This window comes from Salmo salar, chromosome ssa29, assembly GCF_905237065.1.
Source record: "Salmo salar chromosome ssa29, Ssal_v3.1, whole genome shotgun sequence".
Taxonomy (NCBI): Eukaryota; Metazoa; Chordata; class Actinopteri; order Salmoniformes; family Salmonidae; genus Salmo; species Salmo salar.
In genome coordinates this window covers 21213948-21232729 of record NC_059470.1, presented here as the reverse complement: position 1 = coordinate 21232729, position 18782 = coordinate 21213948, and the positions used below count along the sequence as shown (strand labels likewise).

Here is an 18782-nt window from a genome sequence, read left to right as displayed (position 1 = left end):
TGCTCCAATTGGACTCGACACAGATTTCTTTGCACATGTGGAACGTTTTCGGAACCCCAGAGCCAGAACGACATTCCTTCTTCCCCTATATCTGGGTGTGTTTGTCTTCTCTTGTTGGTCGTCAATGCACCATATGTCCACCACATTGAGATGTTCAAGCAACAACCCCAGCCAACATGTCCAGGTGGGCCCCACCTGGGTTTTAAATGGGTTTTAAATGGGTTTCAACTGGGCAAGGGCTCTAATTGGTTATCTTAGCAGGTACCCAATTGGGTTAACATTGAGGCCAACATGGATGCTGAGGATAACTTTGTGGGTCACTGTTGGGTGTCCCCTCATGTGACCCGTGGAACAGCCCTTCATTAACCCATATGAGCCCCACATGGAAATGTTCCCTGGGAAAACACTGCATATTTTTTCTTCTTCAAATAGTTAGAGACACTTAGCATTTCAAACTGTTTGCTTGAGGATGAAACATCAACTTGTTCTGGTTTTGTCTGACCAGACAACAGAGACGACCTGTCTAAAAAAGAACACTTGAGGCTTGTGGATATTTTCCTCTAAAGCATTCCCAGTTCTCACATAAATACGTTATTGTCTTATTTGTTAAGAATAAATTCTTGGTTAACCATCTACTGTCTTACTACTCTAGGTCACAGAAGCTACAGTATCTGCATGTATGATTTGAGTTGATGTTTCTGGTGCCTAGTACACCCCACTGGGCTCACACCGTCATTTCAATGTGGAAATGTGGGTTATAATCGGTTGAGTCGTTGATCAATGAGATTTCAACCATTATTCACCCACTCAGAAAGACAGCCAGACGTTTGTTGAATTCCCAATGTGTAATCACTATGCTTTCAACCATCTAAAAGCACAACAAAGTTCAAATAGGAATACAATGTCAGATATTTTGTATTTATACAATGAGAATGTGTTATCACTGTTTCATCTAATAGCACAACCAAATGACCTGGATTGCAGTTGAGATTCCATTAAAAGTACATAGTGCAAGTGATTAATGCTGTTCAAGATTCTGCACAGAGTATCATAGCAATTGTGAAGATCTCCACAGACCTGGGACCTTTTCATGCTATCTTGAACATGCACACTTTCTATGATTAGGCTACATAAGAATATTTTTATAGTGGCTGTGGATGTGTTACTCATTTTAAGGTTGAATAAATACTGTTACGTTAGTTTTTAAGATAGCCTTAACTTTAGGCTATTTACAGTGTTACAAAAGTCGTATTGAATTGTGTTTTGTTCACAACGCAACCAAATATCAACATTTAAAGCAGTTGTATCTAATGCTTGGATAGTTAAACCTGTGCCACTAGCTTAATCCTATTCTTTAACTTTTGGTTTAGTTGGAGACGTGAATCAAACATATAATTTGTTAATAGGCTATTTACTGTACTGCAAAGGTGATGTTGAATTGTGTTTGTTTGTCAACCCAACCAAATATCAACCTTAGAAGGAGATGTATCTTTTGTGCTACTGACTTAGTCTGCTTTAATTCCAGTTTTTCTAAAATGATGAATTGATATGTTGGATTCACATCTCCATCTCAACCAAAAACCTAAGTTAAAGAATAGGACTCAATCAAATGTTAAATGCACTTTAAAGTTTGATTTGATTTAGTCCTATTCTTTAACTTAGGTTTTGGCTTGAGATGGAGACGTGAATCACCATATAAATTATTAACTTGAATATTACATTTGAAATCAACCCAAGCTTGAAACCCTAGGCCTATATCCAGGCTGCATCACATCTGGCTGTGATTGGGAGTCCCATAGGGCGGCGCACAGTTGGCTCAGCGACCTCCGGGTTTGGCCGGGGTAGGTAGATCAACTACCTTTGGCCGGGGTAAGCAGCTGTAGGTAGACCAACTCTCCAGTAGGAGGTGCTGCGTAGCCTATAGTTTTTTTTCTGATAGTTGATAAAGATTGATATTATTTATTTAAGTGTCATACACCTACAGGTGTCCAGCCCACACGGGCTTACAAAACACTAGTAAACACAGTAACACTTTCCTTGTACTCAAAACAAAATAACATTTAATAAATGATATACATACAATAACCATGGCAAGTACAGATACCATCTAGCCACACTACACAAACAATACATTTCTCCTCCAGGCATTGTGAACAAACTAAGCAATCTCAAACACGCCCCTGTCTGAAACAAAATTCAAGCCTCTGCTCGTCCCGTAACCAGAATACTTCAAAAGGCTTCTTAACAGCTTCTACCCCCAAGCCATAAGACTCCTGAACAGCTAATCAAAGGGCTACCCAGACCCCTCTTTTATGCTGCTGCTACTCTCTATTTATTATTATGTCACTTTAACTCTACCTACATGTACATATTACCTCAATTACCTCGACTAACCGGTGACCCCGCACATTGACTCTGTACCAGTACCCCTGTAAATAGCCTCACTATTGTTATTTTACTGCTGCTGTTTAATTATTTGTCACCTTTATTTTCTATTTTTTACTTATCCATTTTTTACTGAACACTTGTTTTTCTTAAAACTTCTTAAAACATTGTTGGTTAAGGGCTTGTAAGTAAGCATTTCACTGTAAGGTCTACATTTGTTGTATTCGGGGCATGTGACTAATAACATTTGATTTGATTTGATCTCTGTCCATGAAACATGTGAAACATTGCATGTGTGGTGTGCATTTTAGAACAGTTTTTTCCCAAATTGTATTTTGGAGCATTCACGCATAGGTCTACTGCCTATGAGCTACTATGAGCTACTGAGCTGAAAATGTGAGAAATAATAGTTTATAAAAATGTTAAACTAAACATTCCGATCTGTTCCATCAGCCCTATTAATTGATACAGAGTATAGCTGCACTACACTACTTTGATACGTAACAGTGGGGATTAAGAAGTGAGTATATGGAATGCTCACTGAAAAATAACTGGGTATACGGCGTATACCTGGATATACCCACCGCTGGGCAGGTCAAAATATTTAGTTGCCTTTGAAGGGGATATGGGGTTTTCACGCTCAACAGTTTCTCATGTGTATCAAGAATGGTTCACCACCCAAAGGACATCCAGCCAACTTGACACAACTGTGGGAAGCATGTCAGCATGGGCCAGCATCCCTGTGGAACGCTTTTGACACCTTGTAGTGTCCATGTGCCCTGATGAATTGAATCAGTTCTGAGGGCAAAACGGAGTGCAACTCAACAGTAGGAAGGTGTTCCTAATGTTTTGTACACTCAGTGTACACTGCAAATCAGTTTCACAACAACATTTATAAAAATGCTCTAGCCCACTGATATCTACGGGTAAGGTCCCAGTCAAACACTTTTTTTTTGTGATTCTGTGTTCTGACATATTATTCAGTCTGTTCTATAGACGTACCATGTCATCTTTCCGTCTAACCACACATGGTTACCAGCCCATATCTCCACGGATGACCAGGTTTGGAGTCAGTTTGTGCACACCAAGAAGCAGCAGATTGCTCTGTTTTGAACAACGTTACAACTCCAGCAGCATGGTCCATCACTGGACACACGCAGGATTTATACAGCTGAGTAACCAGTAACCAAGATCCTCACATATTTTCATTTTGTTTAAAACTGACCCCAAGGCTCTACCTACAGAATCTGCTAGTGATCTAATGTGATCTTCAAAGGTCATGTGTTCATCCAGAGTGAAACCAAGGTATTTGAAGAGCCCAGTGTAGCATGATGAGGTTGTACCAATATAAAAGTTGTGTGCACTTCTCTACACGTCCTCCTTTCAAATATGAACAATCTGGGTCTTCTCTTGATTTATCACTACTCTCCATTTAGTACACCATAAATTAACAATATTCCACATTTTCTGGAGGTCATCGTCTGTCTCATCAAAGATAACTATTTCATCAGCATACAGCAAGATCTCCAGAAATATATCTGCAACTTCAACACCAAGTTTAGCATGTTTGATTTGTAGGGTTAAATCATTAACATATGGTGCAAATAAACGTAGAAGATCTGACGTTGTTTCGAAGATACAAATCCATCATATTTTATACAAGGTCTGTCTATGTTGAAAATTGGTTACAATGATGACACTCCCGTTGTTGAAATTTCAACCTCAAAACAACAGTTTACGTTGTTGAGTTTTTGCAAATCCAATGTATTTTCTACATACATTCCACGTCACAATACTTTGACAAATTTTGGGGCGGTAGGTATCCTACTGGTTAGAGCATTGGGCCAGTTACTGAAAGGTTGCTAGATTGAATCCCTGAGCTGACAAGGTAAAAATCTGTCGTTCTTCCCCTGAACAAGGCAGTTAACCCACTGTTCCTAGATCGTCATTGTAAATAAGAATTTGTTCTTAACTGACTTGACTAGTTAAGTAAAAACAAATGATGTTGATTCAACCAGTTTGTGCCCAGTGGGACCTCAAATCACTTCAGATTGGGTTGCAATGTTCAACACCAGTGTGGTATATCTATCCATCTATATATCTGCCATCCATCCACAATTCCTGCCTTCCAGAAGATGAGGTCAACTGACTCCCATCTGTGAGGGCTGACTGACCCTTGATCTCTGGGTCCTGTCACCCCAACGACAAAGGCCATAAGGATTCCATCCCTAATCGGCTTTCAGATCCCCCTGAGTGGAGAGGAGTCCTGTGGGGAACCACAGACACAGCTGCTCTTTTCATCTCCTCACAGACACTCACTCACACTCTCTCGTCCTTCAGTGGAGTAAGTCCAAGATTATTTTGTGTCCAGCGTCCGGGAAACCGGCCCAAAGTGCACCTAACAGTCAACATTATGAAATGGGTAGTGGTAATTCACAAATCCTTGAAACAAGTTGAAACATTGGTGCAGTGGTGTAGTGGAGGGTATACGGGCTACTTTTGCAAACTCCATCTCATGTGCTACAGAAACAACGCTAATCAAACAACAGTGCTAGGTGCCTGCACACTTGAATTAAAGGGTAGCTACTCTAAAAAAGAATTGGACAAAATTAGAGTATACACACTTCTCCAGTCACCCCTACATCACTGCATTGGTAAAAATGTATCACTATGTGGAAGGAAGGGATGGGGATGGAGAAGTTGTGGCTGGATGTCAGTCAGGGATTGGTGTGGGGTTAAACACTGGGACTTTATAGCTGGTTGACTAATCTTAATAGCTCTTTGTCCAGACATTGCCATTGAGGAAACATTTGTAACGCCTCAATTACACCACAAACTGAGTTTTGATATCAGAACCTTTCAATGCCTTCATCAATGCCAATACTCAGTGCTCATTCAAGACATTCCCATTCATAGACATGAAAGGTTATTTTTCTACTTTCTCGTGTTGCATTTTACCCATTTGAGTATCAAAGTGGCGTCCAACGCAAGCATGTTTTCATTTAGCAACACAAATGCCCATAGTAAGTATATTTTGGTCTTGTTAAATATGCTTAGGTTCCCTTAAGGGTTTGGGCGAGCCAGTGCTAGGCTGTGCTAGCAGGCTGGCAGGCGCCCAGTGAGCACAAGGAACAGTCTCTTCCCACTACACACACGCACACTAAGGTGAGACCTTCTGCGACTTAAATCCAATTTATGCTTGATTCGAAAATGTGGCCGGAGGCGCCATATGGATGGTGTGATGCAATTGCGGAGCCTCAGGAGGCACGCAGAGGCCAAATTGATCTCCGTACCACATTGCAGTGCTCCTCTCAAATTTCGAAACAATGCGGAGGGCTCCATATAGCTCTGCATTGACATGATTGGTTGAAGGTAGGTGAGAGCGGGAGGTCCTGTATAAACACAAACTCACTTCCTTGACAACTTCCTTCACAACAGCTCTGCGCTGCTCCGCGAAGCGCAGAAGGTATGTTTGCTCTGATGTCTGCGGAGGCCGCATCACAGTAAATGCTGTATGGCCAATGCAGACGTCGGATTGACCAGAAGATGAATATCAAATTTTAATGCCTGGTCTCATAGACAATGTAAATCCGGGGACACTCAAATTAGTATGATCTATGGTTAAATAAGACAGATGGTTACTTAAGGCAAAAATGAGAGAGTGTTTGGTCAGCATGGATGGGTGGGCGTATAACGCAAACATCTAGCAACCCAAAGGATGCAATTTCAAATCTCATCATGGAATACTTTAGCATTTTAGCTAATTTTTAGCTACATTGCAAGTACTTAACATGTTAGCTAACCCTAATCCTTTTAGCTAACCCTTCCCCTAACCCTAACCTTAACCCTTTTAGCTAACCCTAACCTTAACCCTTTAACCTAACTCCTAAACTTAACCTTAACCCTAACCCCTAACCCCAAGCCTAGCTAACGTTAGCCAGCTAGTTAGAATTTGTAACATATTATACAAAACGTTCGATGGTTACCCTCAAAATAAGACATACTATACGAAACGTAACAAATCATACTAAATGGTGTGTCTCTGATTTGCGTACAGAATAATACGAAATGCTTTGAGACCAGGTTGGCCATAATGATTGGTAGTGATATTGTAAATATAATTATTTAGAACCCACTATGTATTATTTACATTGATATATTATAAATGTGTGTGGATACAATGAATCAAAATATAAATGACAGAAACAAAGAAAGAGAGAGGAATCCATTTGCAGAATCTTGCTATTGGACTTCACAATGTTAGGATAAAAAGCTTGAGTGGATCATCGACTTTACTGTTTACTTCAGGAGCAGGATTTCATACTGTAGGCTTCTTGTATGTTTTTACTCAACCAAACTGATAAATGATTTATATAGCTGAAAAACCCATCAGGTCACTGAGGAAATACAGATGAGGACAGATTGGAGTGAGAGGTATTTTTGACCACACACTGACAAATATCCCTCTCACTACTCAACTGCAAGGCATATTTATATTCCACCAAATAATTCATAACCCAGGAGATTTCAATAAAAATAGTGAGTGCATTGGTTATTGCATTAGTATTGCAATAGCCTGATGTAAAATGTAGAACGTAGAATTATTATGTGTCATTACTGTACAATGCATTCATGTATGGTGTGGCAATGTCTTCAACATTTATTTATTTGAATGTGTAGTATTTTATATTAATAATCATTTATACCACTGGTCTGAAATTGGATACCAAAGCAGCAAGTGAAAAATCAAAGTGAAAAATGAAAAAGCTCCTTATAAGATATCTTATAACTTTTGCTCAAATTGTCAGTGCTGTGAGTGCAGACCTAGGTGTTCTAAAACTACATTTGTTTTTAAACTGCCCACGCATGTCACTGGTTATTTTTTGCGTGTCGGAGTTTACTTTGCTCACGTTCACTTTAGGATTTGACTCATCGGTTTGATGGGGGGCACTGAGTCAAAGCATGATAGTGCCCTCCTATGAAAATATTACTCGTGTGTGTGTTCTTCAACTATGACACAGAGGACAGAGAGGAGTGCGCCTGTCCATTTAAAATACAAAACTCGGATAGAGGAAACATAACAAAATGAATAACATTTCTCTAAGAGCAACATTGAAGAACTGCTAAATTGGTAGCCTATATTGTTGAAAGGAACTCGTTGTATTTCGTATCGGGGCAGCAAGCCACGTTTCTTAGAATGATTGACAACGGAATTTTCAACGATCGATTTGATTATTCTGAGATGAACGGTTGGTGATGAACGGCTCAAATGGAAAGGAAGACAATTCATTGACGATGAGCAATACTTTATAATGGAAATTGGAGTGATTCTTACCTAATTGAAATATTTTTTTAAGTGTCGTCTCAGTCAAGACTAACAATGTTACTGATCAAATTGATTATCTCTACTGCTTTTCTTTTCAATGGTGAGTTTTTAACATTAAGGTGGAAGTATTTGCAAGTTAATATGTATCCTAAATATGTGTATTATATTCTATATTGGGTGATATAGCCTATAATGTAAACGTATATGATTTGAAAATGCGATTTTAAACGACAAGTAGTGGATTCTTGTTTTATTTTCTAGAATTTAGCAATAGATGTTTTGCAAAGCATGCAGTGTCATGTTATTTTGTGTAATATAGTATTCATAAATGTATAATAGACTACAAAAAATGCATAATTGCACGTTTTCTAACTATTTAAAAGTGTTTTAATGACACCCCAGTTCATCCACTGTTCCTACAGGTGGTTGTGAGGGCTCTCTGCTTCACTCTGACATAAGAGCCAGTGTCAGGGCCTTGGGGAGGAAACATGGGCAGCAGCATGATCGGCATGCCGCTATTGTTGCGTCCCAGTGTCACTACATGCTCAAGCACCTCCATGGTGGAGGACAGATCTCAGTGCATATGCCACCCAACATCGCAGGCCACTGGGTATCCACCAGGTAATCTGCTGTGAATTGTGTGCCATTAAACGGTTTGTTATTCATCTTTATTAAATATGTACATCATTTTAAGAATGTATAGTCAATATGTTGTAGCGAAGTCAGGGGGTAGACCTGACCGGACCTTGCAGCTCTAGACACATGAGATCTAAACTTCTTGAGGAGGTTGCTAGGTGTTGGGATAAGTTCACTGCAATATATAATACTACTATTCTGAATGTAAACCTACTTGGCACAACACCAGGTTCAGCTTTAGACCTCTTAGGGTAAAAGATTAGGTGTTGAACCGGCTGGTAAAATGAAGGTTGGGTTTTGACTCTAGTTACCCACCTGACTCACTGCATAATACTGGAATAGTGAATAATTTGACTAAGCTAATATCATTCATGTTTTGCTCTTTTCCCCCTGTCAGCTGTGAGGTCAGGCCTGGGCCAGAGTTCATCACCAGATCCTATCTCTTCCACCACAACCACACCTTCCAGGTCCTCCAGTTCCACTACAGGGACAACCGCTGCTCCTCTCCCGCCTACACCATTCTCGCCCGGGGCCAGCTGCACCTGCGCCAGGCCTCCTGGGTGGTCCGCGGAGGCACCGAGGCCGACTACCAGCTCCACAGCGTCCAGGTTGTGTTCCACAGCCCTGAGGTAGCCAGGAACCTCAGCCAGTGGCTCAAGCCCAGCTGCGGAGCTCCGTCCCTGGTTGGAGGGGATTTGTGGGAGCCCTGGGAGCCCCATATCAGCTATGACCTGTGGGGCGAGGAGGAGGAGCGGGGGAGGGACTGTGCCCGCAGGCTGGGTTTCACTATGAATGAGCTGCAGCTGGTGCGTGTGGAGCAGCGCCGCCATCATGGCGTCCGGGTCCCTGATGACCACACCGAAGAGCTTTTCCTGGGGGACATCCACACTGAGCGAGCCCAGAGGACCCACCACAAACCCTCCAGCTACCAGCCGCCCCTGCAGAACACCAAGGTCAGAGTCATAGAGATATATAATGTCTATTATTCTCTATCTGTTGTACTGTATTTTTATGTTCAGGGTCCCCTCATCATCACTTACATACTGAGACCCACTGAGATGGAATCCGTTTTGGCAGATACTGTAGTTTCATTTTCAAGTATCAAATCCCGACTAACTGAAAAGTATTGTGGATGTTGAAGATGACAAACTATTGCAACAATGATGCCACACATGTACAGTAAGTGATACATCATATTCCAGTGCTGTGTACTTGTATTTTCTTTCAACAATCACATTATTGTCTGTAGCTTCTTGTACACGACAACTTTCTGTGTTTGATTTTGGGCGAAATGGGAGAGAATATGAATTGTGCAAACCCAGCGGCAGAGCGGACCCATGGATGATAGTGATCATCCGTTGGTTGGTTTTCCACAACCGCTCTTCAAAGAGAATAGCAAATAGTGGCGCAGTATGCTGTGCTCTGAATTCCTGCCCTTACTCTGTGGTAGTGTGTGTGCGCCTGAGGCTGTATCGAGGGCAGAGGGATAAAACTGGAGCCTGACCAGAGAGATGGAACTAGGCCTTCAGTTCAGAAGCTTCCTCTTTTCCTCCCTCTCCTCAGTCATACAAAAGGATCCATCCTTTTATGTCTCCCCGCAGCATTTACCCATATATCTACCAGCATGTCTTTTTTTTTAACCAACACAAACAACTCCCAGCCTATAATGTGTCAGGGCAATGTAAATGAGCTCTAGTTAAAAGTTAAAAGCTGAGGCGAGTTATGTTGAAAGTGATTCATTCATTCTATGGTAGCGGAGGTGGTAGAGGTACAGCCAGGCTTGAACGAATACAGTACGCTCAGCTACAACGTTAATCTGATGCTCAACCACTAAGAGTACACTCTAAAATGGGCTCCCCACATAACAGGGGCTTGATGGGCTTTTTACTAGATTGTATGCACAGCCCAATGAGTGTAAACAGGGATCGAAAACCATAAAGGCAGTCATTGTGTATGATGGTCATCTTTGATGTTCTAGTTGATTCCAATGTGTACTTGGAAATAAATGGAGACCCGAACTGTCTAAACCAGACTGTTGAAAGGTTTGGAATAATCCAAAACAGAGGCTTTGGATTCGAAAATATCTTATTTTATTTGTCTATTCAAGTGTATCTCCATATTCCCAGCTATTGTCCTTTTGAAACTCACACATCTGTGGCTGATTCTGTTTAATGATGAAGGACTTGAGAGCAAGGCACAGAAGGCACCCACTGCTTTTCATAAGTCCAACGAGCCCCGTCCAGAGAAGAGAGAGAGGAGTAGTAGCCCCAACACCAAGTGCAGTTCCCAGGCCAGGGAGAAGCATTTGTTTCTTTGCCATGGTGATTGTTTTCATCGCTGCCATCAATCTAGGATGTGTAGTGGGGCCAGGAACACTCCCAAGTAACACATGAGAAAACAGTCTGCCATGCCAGCACTCTTCTCCTTTATTGGGTTGGCTGGGCAGGTCAGAGTCAGACAACAGACTCCAGTTTGAATGGCCTTGTTTGTGTTTTTCATCATCATGATTGGTTGTCTGTTGACATTTCAGTTTCCATCAGTGACGTTATTTATCACCATGCTGTAACTCATTAAACTGCTTTGACATATCTATTTCACCTTTTGGCACATTATGCTACTCTTATTATATTATAGTAAGCAAGGTTTTTAAAAACACACATTTCATAAAACTGAATAATGTTGATGATACAATGGATGTAACACATTGAAATGGGATGTGGTTCAACATCCACAGTCTTTTACAGGTGTGTGTATTTCTCCTTCTTGATTCACAATATGTAACATTCAAAAACATTCTCCATTGCAGAACCATGAGCGTACCTGCCTTATCTGCAGAGTCATTTCCAGGGCGGACCAGCATCATCCTCCCATCCTGCCCTGCGAAGAAAACCTATCCGTCAAACTACAGGGTCAATGGGTAAGCCAGCGGTGTGAGGTCCGCCCTGGGGTCCTCTTCCTCACCCGCCATTTTGTTTTCCACAACCACAACCGCACTTGGGAGGGCCACTACTGGCATTATTCTGACCCAGTGTGCAGACACCCCACATTCAGCCTGTACGCACGGGGTCACTACAGCCACGCAGTCCTCTCCACCAGGGTCCTGGGAGGGACAGAGTTTGTCTTCACAGGTAGGCGTTAGTCAAAAGAAAAAATATATGAATGATCACAGCTTATCATGCCATTATTAAAGTGTGCATAACAACCTCCCTTATCCCCTCTTGGTCTTCACAGTGGACCACATGAGGGTGACCCCCATGGACCAGGCCACCACCTCCCTGCTCAATATCTTCCGGGGCAATGAGTGCGGGGCCGAGGGCTCATGGCGCCAGGGATTGGAGCAGGACGTCACCCCCACCCATGGCTGTGCCGCCCTGGGCATTCGGCTTCCGCACACCGAGTACGAACTCTTCCGCATGGATCGAGACTCGGCGGACCACCTCCTTCTCTTCAACGGCCAGAGGCCCACGGATGGCTCCAGCCCTAACCAGCCCCATAAGACGGCCACCTCCTACCAGGCTCCCCTAGTGCAGTGTACAGGGGCCAGCCAGGGGCCAACGGATTGGGGGAGGGAAGCCGACCAGCTCCATAGGCTGGGGAGTAGCTGCTGCAAACAGGGAGAAAGAGGTGGCGTGCTGGATGTGGTCAAAGTACTGCTTATTGCAGCTATACCTGTTCTGCATCTCAGCTAGGGTTAGCAGTGGCTGAATGTTGTGGAGCAGCACTGACTGTGCACTGGACTTTTAGATTCTTAATACAGTGTATGTAATTAATGTTGAGTTGCTACATTCTATCATTCAGTGTCATGTTCAGTAGGCATGAAACACTATGACAGGAAGTGAAACGGAGATCTACTGTACTAAAAATGCTTGTTTTCGTACGGTGTGCGCTAAAGAACACGACCCAATTCAAGTTGTCTATGGACGTGATTCAATCCAATCACGCTTTGTCGACAATGCCATTTAAAAGTAATTTAAATTGAGCCAACATGGGACATCCTATTAACACTCCACTTCGATGCAAGTGACTTTTCGTCTCCCTCTCTCTCTCCTTGCCATATTACTGGTTTCTTCCTTTCTCTGTGTAGGTAGTCATGATGGTTGCCAATATACAAACTTAACTTAATTCTCCTTACCCATTACAAAAAAAGTTGGCACTATCGAAGTGGCGTGTTTTTAAGGAATGTCAATCCGACATATGCAGCACTTACCGTGAACATTGCCTTTACAAGCCCCATGGGGTTGAACCTCAGCCTGTATCATGCAGCTCACTCCAATGACATTTGCATGTTAATCACACGGCGTTTGCAATTTGAGTTAAAAGGAATGGAGGACACCAAACACAAATGGAATCGAGCCTCACTCTTCCTCAAAGACAAAAGATGCACAAAGATGACAAACTGCCACAAAAGTAATGTTAAACATTTTATTTCAATGTTAAATACCATGGGACAGGACTGCAAGAACAGAGAGATCTTTTCAGTCAACGTTTGCCTCACGAGGGATATATAATTTGTGTAAAGAAAAAAAAAAAAAGATCTAGAAAGAACTGTAATAATAATTCTGTGTGTCAGTAGGAAACAGGAAATGTCCATGGAAGGAGACACCTATATTCCCAGCATACTGTATTGTTTCACATTCCTCAAGAAAAATTAAGGATTTAAGAATTCAGTGAACATTTCAATGTAAGAGGCCATCCAGCAACATGTAGCTGTCTTTTGCTTGGAAGGTTCCCCCCCCCCCATCCCATTTTATTAAAATGATTAAAATAACACAAGACACTGAACATTCCAACTCTTATTAAAACCACAGAGAGAAAGAGAACTCATTAGAATTGTTCAACCAAAGTCTTGAACCCAGTATCCCGACTCGCCTGTTATCGATGCTCTAACAAGTGTAAAATTTGAGTTAAGAAAACCTCCCTCCCCTGATGCCTCACCCCAAAAAAAGAACACAACGTCTGAACAGACCCCCCCAAAAACAGAGAAAGTTCATTCCTCTCTGTTTTCCCCACATGTGTACTAACCGTGTAAGATTGTAAAAGGCGAGGCCAGTTTATGATTCGGGTACACAGAACATATGTACATACGCAGTGAGCTGACACTATCACTGATAATGGCAGGTCAACGATAACACACACTTTAACCTTGAGGGTCTTGGGAGACAAATGAGAGCCTATGCCGGCCCGCTTTCCTTCTCTCTCGCCCCCCCCTCCCCTACAAGACGAACTTCCCTAGGAAGAATCCGATGAAGATAGCTGCTATGACGACCATTAGCGAGGGGAGGGAGCTGGAAGAGTGCTGTTTGCTCATCATGGCGCCCGAGCCGGTGACCATGTCGTCTGATCGGTGGGACTTCCTCATCCTCAGGCCCTCGTCCTGAGAGGAAGATAAACACATTCTTCTTTACCATAGCCAAAGCCCCAGGCCAATATCATCTTACAAGAACATTAGTCTCCATGCCTTGAGGATATATTACCTTTTATCACCCCAATATATATCATACTATCCTAACATCACCCCAATATATATCATACTATCCTAACATCACCCTAATATATATATCATACTATCCTAACATCACCCTAATATATATATCATACTATCCTAACATCACCCCAATATATATATCATACTATCCTAACATCACCCCAATATATATATCATACTATCCTAACATCACCCAATATATATATCATACTATCCTAACATCACCCCATATAATACATACTATCCTAACATCACCCCAATATATATATCATACTATCCTAACATCACCCCAATATATATATCATACTATCCTAACATCACCCCAATATATATATCATACTATCCTAACATCACCCCAATATATATATATCATACTATCCTAACATCACCCCAATATATATATATATCATACTATCCTAACATCACCCCAATATATATCATACTATCCTAACATCACCCCAATATATATCATACTATCCTAACATCACCCAAATATATCATACTATCCTAATATCCTAATATCACACAACCTATGATCATACCTTGAGTTGTCTGTTCTCGTCTGAGAGTTTGCCCACATCGTACTGCAGCCTCTTGCACTCAGCCATCAGTTTCTTCATCTCAGAGTCATCCACGGACGCGCTGCTGGGCCTCGGCGCCGACGTGCCATCTGCTTTGGAGTTGAGGACGGGGGCAGCTTTGGTTGCATCAACATCATTCTGGAAGCAGCCAAAGTCAAAAAATACAGAAGTGACCAGGAACCTAGTTTCCCTCCCGACATTGCTGTACATGCCAACCAAAAACTCAACACGCTTTTGACTAGACCAAATATCATGAAACCATTACATCGATGGAAATACTTTAAAAAAAAACTTTTGTAATTTGTTTGAAATTAGTATGAAGAGGTGATACATCTTCATTAGGGGCCTAACGGCAAAATGACAGCTATAACCATTATCCAACATTACATTGTTACACAGCTACAACCACACCTGTACTACAATCAGAATTTACACTAGAAGACAGGTGACCACCTACGGTAAGTAAACTACACTTCCCAATCTGCCCCTTCCCTGCTCTGCCACAAACCTTCCACTGCCTGCCTCTCACTGAGCTGGGTGCTGACATGAACTCTGGGAGATCGCTGGAGTCGTAGTGGGCTGCCAGGTGGTGCCAGCTGCACAGGGGAGTGCGGTACTCTCCGGGGGTGGGGACTGCCCTGTCCCCCAGGTGCCTGGCGCTGAGCTTGGGGGCCTGCCCAGGAGTGGTGAATGCCATGATGCTACCACGGGTCTCCCTGGCACTACCACTAGGCTATCGTACAAGGGGGAGCACACGCAGCATGCATGACCATAGATATATAGAGGTCATGTCTTTAACTTTGGGGTGTTCAGTGGTTCTCAATTGCTGCTTTGGTTGTAGGGTACAACATTATACACTCCAATTATGCACTGCTATAAATGACTGTGTTGAACCAACAAAACTGACCTGTCACCACTAGGAACAAGTTCTAATTGTTACATGTGAGTGTTTCAGATGTGACCATAGAGAGCTGTGAGGTAGAAATGCTTGTTATTACAGTTTAGCCACACAAAAATCCACAAGATCGCATATTGGCAACAATCATATGACTGTATCTACATAAATGGCAGAGAAAGGAACGAACAGCAGTAAGGAGAGAGCGAAAGCCATGTAGACTATGAGAGAATGTGAAAAAGATGCATTGACAAACACTGAACTGTGGCCGTGACAAAAGTACAACATTGGACGTATAACACCAACAGGCATAACACCAGAACCCTGGAAGAAGTTCTATTTTCTACTACTGTACACACTACTTACCATTTGATCGTTTTCAGAGGGCAGTTCGAACACACATCTCAGCTTGGAGTCCATCAGATCATCTGGCTTCGCATCTTTCCACTGTGGCGATTCAACAAGTACAAGATAAGGTAAACGTAGATGGATTAATTGAGCACAGGGACCGCTGATGGAATAACAATAAGCATGCAACACTCAGGGGCTGTGTAATATGCTATTTGCTGCCCTCTGCTGGAGAAATCACAAAAAGCAATTAAAATACAGTACTGAAATCTGTGGATCAACAAAAGCAGGTTTTCCCATTTATGACATAGCCACTAGAATAAAGCACAAAATGTATTCGGTAGTAATGTAGACAGGAAAACATACCACTGCGTCCATGTCTGTAGCAGTGGATGGTGCAAAGATTGTCTGTACCATGAATTTGTGTTTACTTTTTTCATTGGGGTCATATTCAAAGGGCTGGAGCATTACTGTGGAGACAGAAGATATGGGGTCAAAATTGGGTCAACAACTATGCCTCCATGTAGGCCTACTGATAGATGCATTTGACATGTACATGCTTGATTCTTCTGCATTTACAAAGTCACACAATGAATTATAGTGGAAATAGTGACAGGATATCATTTGCTCTTGTTTAGTGTTGTTGACGAAAAGGGGTTGCTCGAACGATACTCTGTCATATTTGGCAGCACTGACAAAGGTCTGCAAATACAAAGCCTTACCAGAGACGGTGACAGTGGCTCCTGACTCAATCATGCCGCTGTTGGGCCGTACACAGTACCGGCGAGGTGCAGTTGTCTTCACTTTGAAGCATACTTTTCTGTCAGAGGGATTTTTGAGCTTGAGGTTTGTGGTCACCACTTCTGTGAAGGGACCTGCATGGGAGAGGAGATGGTGTTGAGGGTCAATGGATTCACGTGAAGATGGCACACAACAGGCAAAAATTGACAACCAACAGACTAGTTGCTACACATTATGGAAGATTGTTTACTGTTTAGTAAAATTACCCATTGAAAACAGAGTGTATCTAGGCTAAGATAAACATGCTGCTATAACAATGCATGTGTAACCGATGTGAAATGGCTATTTAGTTAGCGGTGGCTAGTTAAGCTAGTTAGTTAGCGGTGGCGCGCAAATAGCGTTTCAATCGGGTGACGTCACTCGCGCTGAGACCTGAAGTAGTTGTTCCCCTTGCTCTGCAAGGGCCGCGGCTTTTGTGGCGCGATGGGTAACGTTGCTTCGTGGATGTCGGTTGTTGATGTGTGCAGAGGGTCACTGGTTCAAGCCCAGGTTGGGGCGAGGAGAGAGACGGATGCTGTTGACCCGGATCACTGTCTGGGCATAGCGAAATGTGGTATGCAATGTGTCAGTGTGGGATAACTGTCAGTCAATCAGCTTGCTCCCATTCACAACTGTAATTGCAAATAAATTAATCAGTGAATGTCTGGTCGAATCAGAATGTGTTGCTTCGCTAACATACCGATCTAGAGAGCATACGCCTCCCAAAACCAGTGGGTTGGTTAGAATATTAGAAAGTACAGTACTGTTAAATTTATCTCTGTAACTCGGTACAGGCCCATATATCCTCGCTCCCATCTCAAAATGGCGTCGGTATACGAGATGTGTCAGTGGGGTTGTTGTAGTTACACATCCCCGGTCCAGGGAGCTGTAGTGGTAACGATAGCTACCACTCCCGAAAGCGTCTACAACAGCCTGTAACGTTAGCAGTACAGGTGGTAACGTTAGCTAGCTACCGACAGTATTCTTATCTTACCTTTAAATTTGAGATCATACGGTGGTTCAAGATCAAGGACCTGCTCCAATTTAGACATTTCGTGTGAATTGTGTTGTTGGAAACCGTTCCAACGAGCCAGGTCTGTGTTAAATCACCTATATGGGAAACGAGTCACTCTGAGCCAATAGACGTGAACACGAGTTGAGTTGTTAAGGAAGCGCGCAGCAGGGCAAAATGCACGTCACCGCGAAATAAGTGCTCTTACCTGTGTCGCCTTCAAAATAAAATCCCCCCATTGAAACGGATCGAAACGGATACAAATAGTGCCATATTTGGACTAGATAATGCTAAACAAGGTTGGAATGTTATATAATTTATTAATTTGACAATTAAAAAAATCTGTTAAAATCCCATTGGGGATTTATAAGACTGGATAATTGCATTAGGGGCATATATATATACACACACACACTGAACAAAAATATAAACGCAACATGTAAAGTGTTGGTCCCATGTTTCATGAGCTGAAATAAAAGATCCCAGAAATGTTCCATACACACAAACAGCTTATTTATCTCACATTTTGTGTACAAATGTGTTTACATCCCTGTTAGTGAGCATTTCTCCTTTGCCAAGATAATCCATCCACCTGACAGGTGTGGCATATCAAGAAGCTGAATAAACAACCTGATCATTACACAGGTGCACCATATGCTAGGGACAATAAAAGGCCACTCTAACATGTGCAGTTTTGTCACACAACACAATGCCACAGATGTCTCAAGTTGAGGGAGTGTGCAATTGGCATGCTGACTGCAGGAATGTCCTCCAGAGATGTTGCCAGAGAATTGAACCTTAATTTCTCTACCATAAGCCACCATAAGTGTCGAGACTAAGCATTAAATCCCTGACGAAGCTTTAGCATTATTAGATGCACTGGAAAGACAATGTATTCCATTGAGCCTATTTCCGACATTACCGGGTGTGTTTGACAGGTCATTACAAACATTTCCTCAGTCATAACGTTAATGGGAAAAACTACTGGCACAAGCAGGAATATGAAAGAGTAAAATAAAAACAATCAATCCAGTGAGATTTAAGTTACTAGTATATTGTGCACCCTCAAACACAGGCTGAAAACACAAATCCTCAGGTGGGGAGGGCATGCGTATTATAACATCTGTGGGAATTCTTCATCTCTTCATCTACTTTTTTTCTTCTTCCATAAGTAGGCCCACAGTATCACAGCGAGGTTAAACAGGTGTGTATGTGTTAGATTACCCAGTGTACGTGGTGTACTATGGTCTTAGCCATGCTCTCACTAACCCTCATCTTTTATCTTTCTCGGTCTCTCCTTCCAGAGGGCCTGAGGCTCTTGGACTGCAACTGAA

The 18782-nt window shown here is 42.3% G+C and overlaps 2 protein-coding genes across 3 annotated transcripts; one reads left to right on the top strand and one right to left on the bottom strand.

Annotated features, from left to right (window-relative positions):
- The first annotated feature begins 7292 nt into the window (after window positions 1-7292).
- LOC106590339 (protein APCDD1) lies at window positions 7293-13122 on the top strand. The gene is made up of 5 exons (XM_014181238.2): window positions 7293-7811; window positions 8134-8332; window positions 8745-9300; window positions 11154-11475; window positions 11579-13122. The coding sequence occupies exons 1-5, from the start codon at window positions 7766-7768 to the stop codon at window positions 12034-12036; spliced, it is 1581 nt and encodes a 526-aa protein (XP_014036713.1). The 5' UTR covers window positions 7293-7765; the 3' UTR covers window positions 12037-13122.
- On the bottom strand, window positions 12756-17653 carry LOC106590340 (vesicle-associated membrane protein-associated protein A). 2 transcript variants are annotated; one of them, XM_014181239.2, is made up of 7 exons: window positions 17431-17653; window positions 16379-16531; window positions 16023-16126; window positions 15675-15755; window positions 14922-15146; window positions 14375-14551; window positions 12756-13721 (listed from the first exon to the last, which is right to left on the bottom strand). In XM_014181239.2, exons 1-7 carry the CDS (start codon window positions 17486-17488, stop codon window positions 13560-13562), a joined length of 960 nt encoding a protein of 319 aa, XP_014036714.1. In that variant the 5' UTR covers window positions 17489-17653; the 3' UTR covers window positions 12756-13559. The 2 variants fall into 2 exon arrangements, with proteins under 2 accessions (XP_014036714.1, XP_014036715.1); XM_014181240.2 differs by lacking the exon at window positions 14922-15146.
- Window positions 17654-18782: the final 1129 nt, after the last annotated feature.

What these genes read in the sequence shown, in the direction of transcription:
- LOC106590340 (XM_014181239.2), bottom strand. Translation starts at nt 17,488, where the DNA reads ATGTCTAAATTGGAGCAGGTCCTTGATCTTGAACCACCGTATGATCTC. An exon ending in GTATGATCTCAAATTTAAAG is followed by an intron (nt 16,532 to 17,430) that starts GTAAGATAAGAA and finishes TCTCCCATGCAG; the next exon opens with GTCCCTTCACAGAAGTGGTG. An exon ending in ACGAGAACAGACAACTCAAG is followed by an intron (nt 13,722 to 14,374) that starts GTATGATCATAG and finishes TCTTCCTCTCAG; the next exon opens with GACGAGGGCCTGAGGATGAG.
- LOC106590339 (XM_014181238.2), top strand. Translation starts at nt 7,766, where the DNA reads ATGTTACTGATCAAATTGATTATCTCTACTGCTTTTCTTTTCAATG. An exon ending in GGCCACTGGGTATCCACCAG is followed by an intron (nt 8,333 to 8,744) that starts GTAATCTGCTGT and finishes TCCCCCTGTCAG; the next exon opens with CTGTGAGGTCAGGCCTGGGC. An exon ending in GACAGAGTTTGTCTTCACAG is followed by an intron (nt 11,476 to 11,578) that starts GTAGGCGTTAGT and finishes TGGTCTTCACAG; the next exon opens with TGGACCACATGAGGGTGACC.